General features: G+C 38.9%; 1 protein-coding gene across 1 annotated transcript in view; it reads left to right on the plus strand.

Moving 5' to 3' along the window:
• Positions 1–15,972, plus strand: part of TMEFF1 (transmembrane protein with EGF like and two follistatin like domains 1) — a 102,225-nt gene that overhangs the window by 83,654 nt on the left and 2,599 nt on the right. The window contains exons 8-9 of the mRNA XM_009244697.4: positions 2,153–2,276; positions 13,349–13,507. Coding sequence (XP_009242972.2) covers positions 2,153–2,276; positions 13,349–13,507 — 283 coding nt within the window. The remainder of the gene's footprint in view (positions 1–2,152; positions 2,277–13,348; positions 13,508–15,972) is intronic.

Below are 15,972 nucleotides of genomic sequence, written 5' to 3' on the forward strand. Positions count from 1 at the left end.
GCCCAAAAGAGGGCTTGATTTCTTTTGCCATGGCAGAATTATAGTCTGGGAGCTGGAGGAGACCTTAAGCCCTTTGACGACAGGATATGTTTTCATTTTTGTATTCCCAGCACCTAGCAGAGTACCCAGCATGTACAAAGTGATCAGTAGATGATAAATTAGTGATCTGTTTTGCACTTTCCATTATGATAGCTACTAGGCTGGTGTGGCTATGAGCACTTGAAATGTGGCTAGTCAGAATTTAGATCTTTTGTGGGTGTAAAATATCAGAATTTGGAGACTTACTTTAAAAAGTAAAAATATCTCAATTTTTAATATTCGTAGTATGTGAAAATGGTATTTATTGGCTATATTGGATTAAAATATATGATTAAAATTAATTTACTTGTTTCTATTTACTTTTTAAAATCTGGGCTACTAGAAAATATAAAATTACATATGTGTCTTGTACTATACCTATGTTGGGTAGTGCTGGTCTCATTCATTTCCCTCAGAGAGAAGAAGTGATTTGAATGAGGTCACAAAGCAGTAAAGACATTTTTTAAATTGAGAATTTATATGTTAGGTTCCCTGACTTTTAGATGTGTTCTCTTTCTAGGCACAAATTAAATTAGCACAATGTAAATATATACACTTTGAGGAAAAATAATATCATTTTGGTCTGATTTCTCTCTGCTTTAGTTCTACTATCACTGACCTTAATAATCATTAAGGTTTTTTTCTGTCTATATGTAAATTTTGATCCTCAGAAAATCCGCATTTTTGATTCTCAGGGTTTTTTTACACTTGGCACCTCTATTCTCACTTCTCCCTTGATCTTCCTCTTCATCTTCCCCATACACATACATAGAACTCACTATTTCATTCCTTTTTTTTCCATTAACATTAAAAAATTGTATTAATATCTTTTATTTGTGTTTTGGGGAGATAGGCCCTGTGATGTTACATGATGTGCTATATAAATAGCTGGTTGTTTTGGTGGTATTGTACATGCATTTGTTATCTCCTTTAGTCCTCTCAAAACTGCACGAAGTATAGGTCCTATTATTCTGAATTTATAGTTATGAAGTCTCAGGTTTAAGAGGGTAGTATGCTGCAGGTACGGCTATAGTGCACAGAATCTGTTAGCTAGAACTGTGTAAGATAGAAATGGCAGGAAGCCTGGGGATTTTTCCTGCACATGGACAGGCCTGTAAATATTGCGGAATTCTGGGTCCTTTGAGCTTAGGATTAATGTATTGGTGCATATACCAAAGAAAGTACAAAAATCCATTCCCAAATTTATTTATGTATGTGTGTGTGCATATATGAGTGTGTGATGTATATATAGAGAATGAATGAGTGAATGAATCTGATTGATTTTGAAGACCAAGTTCCTATGTTTTCATCTTTCCTGACCCGTTCCATCTCTCCTTCCTGACTCTTCATTTTCTTCACTTCAGTTAGTTCAAATCATTATACTTAAGTCTGAGCAGATGTTCATCAACATGTTGACAGTGTTTTATTTTTGGAGAGCGAGATCTCAGGTTATTTTGAATTTCTTTTTTAACCTCTATATTACTTGAATTTTTAAAATAATGACCATATACTAAGAAAAACTATATGAAAAGAGCAGCAAAGCTATTTTCACTTGGGAAAAAAATCATGCTTGATAATTTTCATTCCAAAAATAAACCTTTAACCCTAAAATTTCAGAATCCCTTAATTTGCTCTCTGTCATTCAGTGTTCTTTGGCCTCAATTTCATAGCCCTCAAATAAATGATTAAGTTCATTCCCCAAAAGCCAATTCTGTGTACACCATCTGTCTGTCACAGAGGTGAACTTTCTTCTAGAGCATTTATTTCTTTAGCAAAGGTGTTTAGTTTTCTTTGCCAGATTGTTTTTAAACAACAGTAACTCCTAGCGGTCACATTCTGCAAATATTTTTAAATGTTTTGAATCTAAACAGTTTGCCTGCTGTGTTTATGGCATAATAGGAATTAGAAGAGACCCTGGATCTTATCTAACCCCTTATCTGATAAATTTTCTTTTCAAATTGCCAGTAGGTGGTTGACAGCGGGTGAATTCATTTGCTGTTTCAGAACATTTGAAAAGTCCTTATTTTTCAGCTTGCGTTTCATTATTGAACGATCTGGTTTATGTTCTTTTAAGATGCTAGTGATCAAAGAGAAGATGTTTATATTGGAAACCACATGCCTTGCCCTGAAAACCTCAATGGTTACTGCATCCATGGAAAATGTGAATTCATCTATTCTACTCAGAAGGCTTCTTGTAGGTAAGTGAGTGCTTCCAGATCAGTGGTGAGCATTTTTTTTTTTCATCAATGGTTGTTGCTCTATAGAAGGGAATGAAATGTAGACTAAATATTACCAAAAAGTAGTGTTTATTTGCAGTAGACAAGTAAAAAACAAATCAGCAGCATCATTTGGAAAAAAAAACTGGCAAGTAATATGCAGAAAACAAAAGTCAATTTTTTTTTTTTTTAGGGCTTTGAGATTATGGGCTTAACATTTTAAATATAATACTACACATTTTTAATATAAAAAATAAATGTGCCACATTCCAACACTATTTTGGTTTTTAGGCAATCTGTCACAAGGTGGTTGAGGGACTAAAGACTGTATTAAGAACAGAGAACATGTAACTCAAATAAAATATGTGCTAAAATAGATTTCTAAAAATAAGGGGATGGGGACGAAGAACCTGGTGTGAATTGAGAAATGAAAATGGAAAGGGCGTAAATCCTTAAATCCCTGATTCCAGAGAGGTTATGTTGTTCAAGGTCAACAGCAAGTTAGAAATAGAGCCGGGAAAAAACTAAGTCTCAGACTTTCCGATACCCTACCTAATGATCTTAGTGTTTTTTGCTGCTCTTGCCTGTCTGCGGATACACCTTTTTGCGGCTGCTGCTAGGAGCTCATCATCTGCTTGATGTTGGTCTAGTTAGCCAGGTGATGTTTCTATAGACAAGGGGACATTGCTGTCATTTTGCTCACCCTTGCCTCCTGGAGTTTGACCAGATCCTTTTTTTCCTTTCTTAGTCAAAACATCAAAACATGGAGAAATACTATACTTTTCTTTTGTTCGGTCCACCTAGAAGCCAGTGTATCTTTCTTTCCAAAAAAATAAGAGGAAGCAATTGGAAATCCAGTCTCTTGGGTCCTTCTACTTCTTTAGCTCCCTGCTCCTGATTTTTTTCCCCTGCTTTTCTCCTGCTTAAAAAAGAAGAAACAAAACAAAACACTGTAAACTGTTAATGGTTGAATAGTTCTTCGTTAAGACATCTGCTTTTTCCTGATCGAAAGTTCTCCTTGTCTTTGAAGGAGCTAGCCTTCTCTTCTTTTTTTGTCAACATTTAAAAAATCCAGCTGTACGAATGGTAACAGGCCAGGTTTTTGTTTTTTGTTTTTTGTTTTTTTTTGAGATAGTCTTGCTCTGTCGCCCAGACTGGAGTGCAGAGGTGCGATCTTGGCTCACTGCAACCTTGGCTTCCCAGGTTTAAGCGATTCTCCTGCCTCAGCCTCCTGAGTAGCTGGGACTGCAGGCACGTGCCACCATGCTTGGCTAATTTTTTGTTTTTTTGTTTTTTTGAGATGGAGTCTCGCTCTGTCACCAGGCTGGAGTGCAGTGGTGTGATCTCGGCTCACTGCAACCTCCGCCTCCTGGGTTCAAGTGATTCTTCTGCCGTGGCCTCCTGAGTAGCTGGCACTACAGGCATACGCCACCATGCCCAGCTAATTTTTGTGTTTTTAGTAGAGACGGAGTTTCACTATGTTGGCCAGGATGGTCTTGATCTCTTGACCTCATGATCTGCCCGCCTTGGCCTCCCAACGTGCTGGGATTACAGGTGTGAGCCACCGTGCCCAGCCTAATTTTTTGCATTTTTAGTAGAGACAGGGTTTTGCTGTGTTGCCCAGGCTGGTCTTGAACTCCTTAGCTCATTAAATCTGTGCGCCTCAGACTCCCAAAGTGCTAGGATTACAGGTGTGAGCCACTGCTCCTGGCCCAGGCCATTTTTTAAACTAAATCTTACAGTGGGCTCTTCATGTTTGTCCTACAGTGGCATGGATAGCTTGATAGAAGTTTGGATCTTGTCCTCTTAGGATGGTGCGTCTTTCAAGATACTTAAATGAAGGATGAGAGAGAGGATCATGTTCTGGTAATGATGTGATACAAGGTCATTTTCTAGTATTTTACTTACTGAAAGTAAGAGGATTGAATGGTGTACAGGTTAAAGGCTTTGAAATTGGATACACTGACTTGGCCAGTTATTGGCTGTGTGTTCTTTGGAAGTTACGTAAAATATCTAAGCCTCATTTTCATCTTTCTTAAAGTAGAATAGTAATAGTACCTATCTCATGTTGTTAAAATTAAGTAAGATAATATATGTAAAGTGCTTAGCCTGATACCTGGTCAATGTAGTATGTACTTAGTGAATAGCAGTTGATATTATTAGACTCTAAGCCCGTTAGTCAGGGGCTCTTTGTTTTGTTAACCACTGTTTTCCCTGTGGCTAGTATAGGACCTAGCCCAGTAGGTACTCAGTAAATATTTTTTGAACGACGTGTGATGATGATAAATTTTTAAGAGGAGTATCTTAAATGCTAAAGAATCCCTTTTCTGCACAATTATAACTCCTTAAAAGCAGTTGATCTTTTTCTTTTGTCTGAGTCTGTGCAGTGTCTATAGGAATCAGGCCATGATATCTTGTGCACTTCTGCTAGTAGGTAGGTGTGTTTGCATAGCAGTAAACAGGCAAGGATAAACAGCTTTTAGCCACAGTCCTATTGTTAGGTTAAAATCTTCTAGCATTATGGTACCATTGATTTTTCGTTTTGTTTTTGTTTTGAGATGGAGTCTTGATCTGTCACCCAGGCTGGAGTGCAGTGGCGCAATCTTGGCTCACTGCAACCTCCACCTCCCAGGTTCAAGCGATTCTCCTGCCTCAGCCTCCCAAGTAGCTGGGATTACAGGTGTGTGCCACCATGCCTGGCTAATTTTTCTATTTTTAGTAGAGACAGGGTTTTGCCATGTTGGCCAGGCTAGTCTCAAACTCCTGACCTCAAGTGATCCACCTGCCTCAGCCTCCCAAAGTGCTGGGATTACAGGCGTGAGCCACTGCACCTGGCCTGATTTGTTTTTTGATTGATTGATTGGTTGATTGACTTATTAATGCCAAATTCTCCCTGATATTGGGGTGTCAAATTCAACTATGACAGAGATCCAGGGATCTTGCCTTTAAAAAGCATACAACCTGGTGGAAGAGACTGACAAATAAGTAATTATAATATGGAAAATGCTATCATACACAGGTATACATGAGACGATTTGGGACTTCAGAAAAGGCACGTCAGCCTGAAGATGGGTGGGGGACATTGTTGGAGGAAGGGTCAGGTCTTATAGGAACATTTGGGCCATCCCAGGAACTTGGCTTTTATTTTAAAGGCAGTGAGACACCATTAGAGGATTTTAAGTAGCAATGATGCAATCAAATCTGAAAGCCACTCTGGTGACATTGTGGAAAGTAGATTAGAAAATTTAGGAGACTTAGTAAGAAGTAAGGGCCTGAATTAAGTGTAAAGCAGTTGTGAGGCTGAGAAAATAAATGGATTGCAGAGAGATCATTAGGTGGTTGAACTCACAGATGTCGGTGACTGACCTGTTAGGTTGGATATGAGCACGAGAACCTGGGGGTTTGGTGAAGGTTAGTGGGATGAAGAGTCAGGAGAGTCTCCTGGGTTTCTGGCTAACACAAGATTGAGTGGGAAATGCGTTGGGAAGAGGGAGAAGGTTTGAGGGAAAATGATATATTCAGTTTGATGTGCTTGGTCTAAGATGCCTGTGGGATATCCGCTTACAGATGTCTAGTGGGCTGCTGGATATATTTTAGTTTTGGAACTGATGAGGGAGATGTGATTGAAGACATACATTTGAGAATCATTCCCTCTCTAGCATATCCATTTTACTTTCTACCTAGCAATTCTTCTATCCCACTAGCCCTCCCATTTATTGATCTTATCACCTTTTCAGTGTCTCTCCCTGGATATTCTCTTCCCCTCGTTAGTGAAAATTCCATGGCCAGTCATTGTAGTTCCTTTTGCATTTGAATCCTACATTCCTCTATTGCTTCATCATACTCACTTGCCAAAACTGTAGTCCTGGTTCCTCCCAGCTGTCCACCCACTGCATACCTATACATGCAGCTGATCATGGCTGTCAGTGAAAAGCACACCACTGGTTAACTTGTCTCACTGACATACCTATCGGTCTCAAGGTGGGCCCTTTATGCTGCCCCGGCAGTCATTCTATACCTGCAGTTTATTCATTCTCCTCCTCTCCTGTAGGATTTCTTTGTACCTTCTCCTCTCTCCTCAGATTAGCAGTACCTCCTCTCTCATCCTCACTCTTGCCTGTTGATCTTCTTTCCAAGTTCACTGAGAAAATGGAAGCAATATGAGAACCTGCACACACTTTCACTATCACCTACCAGCAATCCTCACCCTGTTTCTCTGTATCATAGAACTTGATATCAGTATATCTCATATATATTGATAAACTTTTATTTATTCCATCTTGGAAAAAAACTCCTCATTCTCATTCCCACCAGTTACTGTCCTGTTTGTTTCCTTTCCTTCATAGAACTCGAAAGAGTTGTCTAAAGTCTATCTCCAGTTCCTCACTTCCCATTTCTCTTGAACTCACCCCAACAAACTTTTGTCCCTAACACTCCACTGAGACTGTTCTCATTTCTAAATTCAGTGGTCAGTACTTAGTCTCAAATTACTTTTGAATGATCAGTGCATTTGACACAGTTGATCACCCCCTCCTGTGTGATACGCATTCTTCACTTGGTGTCAAGAATTATACTGTCTCTTGTTTTTTTTTCCTACTTTGCTGGACGTTCCAGTTTTCTTGGCTGCTTCCCCCTTTGCTCCCTGACCTCTCAATGTAGTAGTGTACCCGGGTTCAGTCCCAGTCCTCTTCCCTTAGAGATTCTGTCCAGTCTCAGGGCTTTCCATGACATATGCTAATAACTCCTGATTTACATAAATCCCAGACTTCTTTACTGAATTTGAAACTCGTAGATCCATATGCCTCCTTTACATTTCCACATGGATGTCTGACACCTCAATCTCAACAGGACTAAAGCCGATCTCCTGATCTGCTCTCCCTCCCTAAACCTGCTTTACCTGCCACCTTCTTCATCTCAATTGATTCCAACTCTATCTTTTCAGTTGCTCAGACAAAACACCCTCTGATGTATCTCTGACTTCTCTTTCTTATCCAATCAGCTGGGAATTCTGTTTCAGAATATCTCCAGAATTTGATTACTTCTCACCATTGCCAGTGCTATTCCTAGGGCAGGCCAATGTTTCCCTGGGATTTTTGCAGTAGTCTCCGTGATTGTATTCTACAGTCCATAATCAAAACAGCAGACAGAGTGAGTGCCCCCACCTTTTTTCTTTTCTTTTTTTTTTTTTGAGACAGGGTCTCACTCTGTTGCCCAGGCTGGAGTGCAGTGGTGTGATTTCAGGTCACTGCAGCCTCCACCTCCTGGGTTCAAATGATTCTCATGCCTCAGCCTCCTGAATAGCTGGGATTACAGGCGTGTGCCACCACACCCGGATATTTTTTGTATTTTTAGTAGAGATGGGGTTTCACCATATTGGCCAGGCAGATTTTTGCATTTTTTTATAGAGACAGTTTCATCATGTTGCACAGGCTGGTCTCGAACTCCTGACGTCAGGTGATCCACCCGCCTTGGCCTCCCAAAGTGCAGAGTGAACCTTTTAAAATAAAAGTCAGTTCATATCATTCCTCTGCTAAAATCCTTCCAGTGGTTCCTTCATCTCACTAAGTGCAGAAGGCCCTACACAGTTTTGTCTCTTCACCTCTCTGTCTGGCTCTCTTCTCCCTCACCCCCTCCTCTCCAGCCACACTTGCTGTTCTTGGGCATGCCATGCATGCGTGGATGCTCCCACTTAGGGGACTTGTACTGGCTCTTCCTTTGCCTGGTATGCTGTCCTCCAATTGTTTGCATGGCAGACTCCTCACCTCCTTCAAGTCTTTACTCATGTGTCACTTTCTTAACCTACCCGGATTGCCTTATTTAAAATTGCAACCCTCCCTTCCTGCAACTTTCCTGGCTCATACCTGGTGTTCGCAGTTTCCCTTAACACCCCACACCCCACATCCCCTGTAGTACATATCACCTTCTAACATAACCATTTAATTCACTTACTTTGTTTATTGACACTCTTCTCCCCGTAGCTGGTAAGCAGGCCATGGATCTTTATCTGTTCTGTTCACTGATACATCCCAAATGCTCACCACAGTAGGTGGCACATAGCAGGTGCTCAATAATTGTGGTAAATGGATGTGTGAATGAATTCACACGTGAGACAGTGGGAGTGAATGGGATTGCCTTTGGAAGGTGTTTGGGATGAAAATAGAAAGTGGAGGACTGAATCCCTGGATCTGCCTTTAATCAGTAACAGAAGAAGAAGTAATAACCTAGAAGTTAGTACTCTAGGTATTAGGAGAGTGTATTAGTCTGTTTTCACTGCTAATAAAGACATACTCAAGACTGGGCAATTTACAAAATAAAGGGTTTAATTGGACTTACAGTTCCACGTGGCTGGGGAGGCCTCACAATCATGGGGGAAGGCAAGGAGGAGCAAGTCACATCTTACCTGGATGGCAGCCGGCAAAGAGAGGGCCTGTGCAGTGAAACTCCAGTTTTTAAAACCATCAGATCTCGTGAGACTCATTTACTATCACAAGAACAGTGCAGGAAAGACCTGCCCCCATAATTCAATCACCTCCCACTGAGTTCCTCCCACGACACTTGAGAGTTGTGGGAGTTACTATTCAAGATGGGATTGGGGTAGGGCACAGCCAAACCATATCAGATAGTATAACCAAAAGTCAGTTGGAGAAAATAATACCCAGGGAGAACTGCAGGGATGATATATGGCCTATTGGTTCTTTTTGATACACTGATTTTAATCTTTGGCTTAAGCCAAACCATTAGAGAGCTGCATATCTAGGACATTGTTACAGCTCCTTATGGAACTGTTTTTATTTTACTGAGCTTTGACTATTGGCCATTAGCCTACCATGAAGGACATTATTTTAAAAATCCCATGAGACTTCATTATATCATTGAATTTACTGCAGCTGTGTTGTTGAGGATAATGTTCTTTATGTTAGAAGGTGCCCTCTTTGAATGAGGACCAATGAGATTAAGTTCCCTTAAGTTTCATAACAGTAATAACTGTGCTTCTTTTGAATGACTTGTTTGATTTGATTTTATGGAGATTGTATTTTGTGTCAACTGTCCTCCCTCCCTCCTTCTCTCCCTCCCTCCCTCCCTCCCTCCCTCCCCTCTCTCCCTCCCTCCCCTCCCTCCCTTCCTCCCTCCTTCCTTCCTTCCTTCCTTCCTTCTCCATTGGTGTTTAATATATGCACAGAGTTGTGCAACCATCACCACAATCAATTTTAGTACATTTTCATCTCCTCAGGAGGACACCTTATACCCTTTAGCTTTTACTCCCAAATCTCCTCATGCTCCCTAGCTCTAGGCATCTGCTAATTTATTTTCTATCTCTATAGACTTACCTATTTGGGATAGTTAATTGAACTATATAGTATGGGGTCTCCTGTGTCTAGCTTTTTTCACTTAGCGTAATATTTTCCAGGTTCATCCATGTCATAACACATATCAGTACTTCATTCCTTTTTTGTGGCTGAATACTATTCCATTGTATGGATAACACCACATGTTTTTAATCTACTCATCATTAGTCGATGAAAATTTAGGTTCTTTCTACTTTATGGTTATTATGAAAAATGCTGCTCTGAATGATCATTTGCAAGTTTTTGTGTGAACATGTTTTAATTTCACTTGGGTGTAAAGCTTAGTGGTAGAATTGCTGGGCCAAATGGTAACCCAGTGTTTAACATCTTGAGGAACTGCCAGACCGTTTTCCAAAGTGGCTGCATCATTTTACATGCCCTGCAGTACCTTTGACAACACTTGCAATTATCTGACTTTTTGATTTAGGCCATCTTAGTAACTGTAAAAACTGGCATATATGGTGGCTTTGATTTTTATTTCCATGATGGCTAATGATGTTGAGCATCTTTTCATTTGCTTATTGGCTATTTGTATATCTTCTCTGGAGAAATGTCAGTACACATCCTTTGCTATTTTATTTTATTTTTTGGCTATTATTGAGTTGTATTAGTTATTTATATATTCTAGATATATGTCCCTTATCAGATATATGGAACTTACATTTTTTTTTCCATTTTGTGGGTTGTCTTTTCACTTTCTTGATAATGTCCTTAAGTACAAAAGATTTTAATTTTGATTTAGTGCTATTTATCTTTTTTGTTGTTTTTGTTGCTTTTGCTTTTTGGTGTCATATCTAAGAAATTGTTGCCTAATCTGAGGTCACAAAGATTTACTCCTATGTTTTATTCTCTTTTAAAAATTAAATTTATTTAAAAATTGACAAAATTATGTATACATATTATGTACATCATGTTTGGAAATATATATACATTGTGAAATGTCCAATCAAGCTGATTAACATATGCATTACCTCACATTGTTACCACTTTTGTGGTGAGAACACTTAAAATCCTCAGCATTTTCCAAGAATACACTGCATTGTTAACTGTAGTCACCATGTTGTACATTACATTTCTTGAACTTACTCCTCCCATCTAACTGAAATTTAGTATCCCCTGACCAACATGTCCTCAACCACCTCCTACCACACCAGTCCCTGGTAACCACTACTCTACTCTCTACTTCTATGAGATCAACTTTTTTAGGTTCCACATATGAGTGGGATCACTCAGTATTTGTCTTTCTATGCTTGGCTTATTTCACTTAATATAATGTTCTGGAGGTTCATCCATGCAAATGATAGGATTTCCTTCTTTTTTATGGCTGAATAGTATTCCATTTTGTATATATACCTCATTATTTTATCCATTTATTTGTTAATGGACACTTAGATTAAATCCATATCTTAGCTATTGTGAATAATGCTGCAGTAAACATAGTAGTGCAGATATTTCTTCAATATACTGATTTTATTTCCTTTAGTTATATACCCAGTAATGAGATTGCTGGATCATGTGGTAGTTTTATTTTTAATTTTTTGAGGAAATTCTGTATGGTTTTCCATAATAACTGTATCTTATATTTTTTTCTTCAGAGTTTTATAGTTTTAGTTCTTACATTTAGATCTGTGATCCATTTTGCGGCAATTTTTGTGTATGACACGAGGAAGAGGTCTAGCTTCATCCTTTCACATGTGGATATCCAGTTAGCACCATTTGTTGAAGAGACAGTTCTTTCCCCATTGAGTTATCTTAGCACCCTTGTCAAAACCAATTGATCATAGATATATGGGTTTATTTCTAGGCTCTCAGTTCTCTTCCATGATCCATATACCTGCCCACTGCTTGGTTTTTTTTTTGTTTGCTGGGAAGCGTACAGCCCAATGTGAAATGTACTGGGAAGTGTCTAGGAACCTCAGGGACTGGATTGGTAGACTTGCAGCACCCCTGGATTTCCCTGTTTCCCTCCTCCCACATTTCTTTTTTGTTGTTTTAGTGTGTGCTTTGTGATAAGCAGCCTCAAATTCTTTTCTTAATGAGTTGTGGGGCATTAATAAATACTATTTTTATACTTCAAATGTTTTATTAATCAGTTCTAACTGAAGGCTGGCTAATTTATACATTTCACTGCTGTCAGCTTAAAAATTTAAATTGTCTGTTAAGTGTCTTAAATATTTCTCCCTGTCAAATTATCATCAGCTGATGCAGTTGTCTTTTTATCTACTTTTAATTGGAATTCAGATAATTTCTAAGATTAGTACCTACAGCTTACCTCTTTGACTGCTTGACATTGTTTCTGTCATTAATAACTTATTTTCATCTTCCCCTTGCATCTTACATGTTTATATTTTATACACTGAAAAGTGTCTTGAATATAATTTGGTGCTATGTTCAGAGAACTGTAAATGTTTATACCTATTTTTTCAGTAGTCTAATTTTCAGGTACTTAGCCCTAAGGGATAACACTAAATATAGAAAAGTGCATATTCACCAAGATGTTTACCACATCTAATTTATAATTGTGAAAAATTGAAAATAACTGACATGTCTTAGAACTGGGAATAGATATGCTAGCTATATTACAGTCACTGGATGGAGTATTATATTTCTGTTTTGAAATTATATGTATCTATTTTGAAAAAAATGCTAAGAGAGTAGATTTTAAGTGTTCTCACCACAGACATGATAACTATATGAGGTAATGCATATGTTAATTAGCTTGATTTAGCCATTCCACAATGTCTATACATTTCCAAATATCATGTTGTACGTCAGCGGTCCCCAGCCTTTTTGTTGCCAGGGACTAGTTTCGTAGAAGACAGTTTTTCCATGGACTGGGGATTGGGGGTGGGGGTGATGGTTTGGGGATGATTCAAGTGCATTACATTTATTGTGCACTTTATTTCTATTATATTACATGGTAATACTTAATGAAATAATTATACAACTCACCATAATGTAGAATCGGTGGGAGCTCTGAGCTTGTTTTTCCTGCAATTAGACAGTCCCATCTGGGGGTGATGGGAGACGGTGACAGATCCTCAGGCATTAGATTCTCATAAGGAGCACTCAGCCTAGATCCCTTGTGTGCGCAGTTCACAATAGGGTTTGCGCTCCTATGAGAATCTAATGCCAGTGCTGATCTGACAGGAGGCGGAGCTTGAGTGGTAATGTGAGTGATGGGGAGTAGCTGTAAATACAGAGAAGCTTTGCTTACTTGCCCACCACTCACCTCCTGCTGTGTGGCCTGGTTCCTAACAGGCCATGGACCAGTATCTGTCCATGGCCCGGGAGTTGGGGGGGATCCCTGTTGTACATGATAAATATACGTAATTTTATTTGTCAATTTTTAAGCAAATTTAATTTAAAAAGTGAAAAAAAGGAGTAAATCTTCGTGGCTTTAGATTAGGCAATAATTTCGTAGATATGACACCAAAAGCAAAAACAACAATAACAAAAAAGATATATATTAACAATATTCAGCAACTTTAAAATTAATGTGATATAACTTAGGTGAAAGAAGCACCATGTAGGCATATCAAAAAGACAGTAGGGAAATAGACAAATGACATTTTTCCCCCAGATGGTAGGAAAGTGCTTGATTTCTTATTCCTGTTTAAATTTTATTACTATTTTGTATTTTTTAATGTAAAAGCTTGGGAGTATCAAAATTTGTATCATAGGAATATATATATTTTTCCTTTTCAGATGTGAATCTGGCTACACTGGACAGCACTGTGAAAAGACAGACTTTAGTATTCTCTATGTAGTGCCAAGTAGGCAAAAGCTCACTCATGTTCTTATTGCAGCAATTATTGGAGCTGTACAGATCGCCATCATAGTAGCAATTGTAATGTGCATAACAAGGTAGGTAATGATGTAAGAAATATCAACTTTAAATTAGAGGCAGGCAGCTGTTTATTTATAGATGCTTTGAGGCTACCAGTCTATTAGGAAAAATCTTATGATTAGTTCCCTGAAGTTTTCAGTGGTCTCTCCCTATCCTTCTTCTTTAGAATACAGGCAGGGACTAATTCCCAGTCTTACAGGTATATCTGGGCAACAAGCAGAGAGGGAGTGAGAATAGTCAATGAGATGAAGGCATTTAGGGATCTGAGAATTGTATACAGTCTTTGAGCACTGCATTCTGGGAAAATAATGTTAGTATCAATCTTTTTTTTTTTTTTTTAAGAGACTGGGCCTCACTCTGTTGCCCAGGCTGGAGTGCAGTAGCAATTAGAGCTCACTGCAGCCTCGAATTCCTGGGCTCAAGTGGTCCTCCAGAGTAGCTGAGACTATAGGCGTGAACCACCCTGACTGGCTCAGAATTTCTAGAATGATCTGCACATGCATAGAAGATCCATGCAGAAAATTTTTAAGCCCTGCACAACTGCAAGGTGTTCTATGCCCTAAGAATGTACTTTACTCACAGTTAGTATAGTAAGAAAGGAAGAAATCAGAGGCTGAAGATAGTTTTATTGTGATATCATTGTGTTAGCATTACTTCATTTTCTGGATTGCAGCAATAAGTAATAAGCTTTAAAATTCTCTATTATAAATAAAATCATTCGTCATAAATTAAATGACTTATTTGGAGTGCAATGGCATAAAATGGGTCTTTTCTAAACTGACTAGAAATGCATAAGTCAGACTGAACTGTACCTGAGAAAAGTCAGAGTAAATCCAGCAAGTTTGTGTTGTCTTTGTGCTTCCCAGTCTAATGTCTTTTCTTCCTGCTTACCTCTTTCTTTAAGCTTCAGTTCAGAAGTCTCATAAGCATCATTTCTGCACTTCCCTGCATTATTCTGGGCAGAGGGTTGAAGCCTATCAAATACAGATATTGGCAGGCCATAATGGATTTGTGGCCCTTCTATCCAAGATCTGGATAGAAGCCAGACCTTCAGCAGTCTCAGCCATCTGGAGCTGAAATGATAAATCTAGAAATGATAAAAAAAAGTTCTCCAAGTAACAGATATTTTTCATAACACCTAGGCACTAAAGTCAGTGCGCTTTATTTCACAGAACAGATGATCTGCCCTTAGGCAAGACTACTGAATATAAAATTGGATGGTAGATCAAAGTAGGGACATAATCATGTAACAAATAACGATAACAGAAAGAGAAGATAGAGAAAAAACATTTAACAGCAGGACTGGCTATAGCCATTTAATATAGACTCAGAGGTTAAGTAATTTGCCTGCGGTCATCCGACTAGTAAGTGGAATTGTCTGGATTTGGATTCAGTTTGATTCCCATTCATTCTTCTTTACACTGAAAGGTTCCATGTTGAGTCATCTTGGGAAACATGTTTGCCCAGTATGACCATTGCATGGAAGCAGGGTTCAAACTTGATTTTGTAGCAGTTTAGGGTTTTTGAGCAGGAGCAGGACTTGATGTAAACCATATTTTTCAGAGTATTAATGAGTCATCTGAAAAATTCATTGGAGTAGTGAACATGTGAGGTAGGGGGAAGACCATTTAAATCATTATTAGAGTTAAATAAGAGTGAGGTAATAAATGATTTGGAAGGCAGAAGGAAAATTAAGGTAAAGTAAGGGAAGATGTTTTGAGGCCTGGAGATAGTGCCTTTATTTGAGACAGGGTCTCACTCTGTCATTCAGGCTGGAGTGCAGTGGCACGATCTTGGATCACTGCAACCTCCACCTCCTGGGCTTACCTCAACCTCCCGAATAGCTGAGACTACAGGCATGCGCCACCATGCCTGGCTAATTTTTGTATTTTTTTTGTAGAGACTGGGTTTGGCCATGTTGCCGAGGCTGGTCTTCAACTCCTAGGCTCAAGTGATCTACCTGCCTCGGTCTCGCAAAGTGCTGGGATTGTGCCCAGCCAGATAGTGCCATTTTTAAGAGGATCAAAGGATGTCAGAGTCAATGAGAAACAACTCTGAGTTCAACCCCTTCATTTAGAGAAGTTGGGAAACTGAAGCCCTGAGATAAGAAGTACCTCGGTCTAAGGCTCTAGAGCTAGGAAAGCCCCCTTACAACAGTCTTTTACCCAACTCTTTCAGTGCTATAATGCTCAACTACTCAATTAAAATTACCTGGCAGGCAGTTTTGAAGTAGGTACCCTCTAGTTTATATTCCAGATACCTCCTTGTTGCCCTCACAGCCACTTAGACATCACAGTGTATTTCTAACTATGTCACAGTGTCTTTACTGCCCACTGTCTCTATGATTGAAGAGTCATCTCATTGAATTTATCACAGATTTCTCCTGGAGGCCTGTCTTTTTACTATGGTATTTCCTCCCTAGAATGTCTTGCTATCTTGGATTTAGAATGTTTATGTACTTGGATTTACTTCCATTGAATTT

This window comes from Pongo abelii, chromosome 13, assembly GCF_028885655.2.
Source record: "Pongo abelii isolate AG06213 chromosome 13, NHGRI_mPonAbe1-v2.0_pri, whole genome shotgun sequence".
Lineage (NCBI taxonomy): Eukaryota > Metazoa > Chordata > Mammalia > Primates > Hominidae > Pongo > Pongo abelii.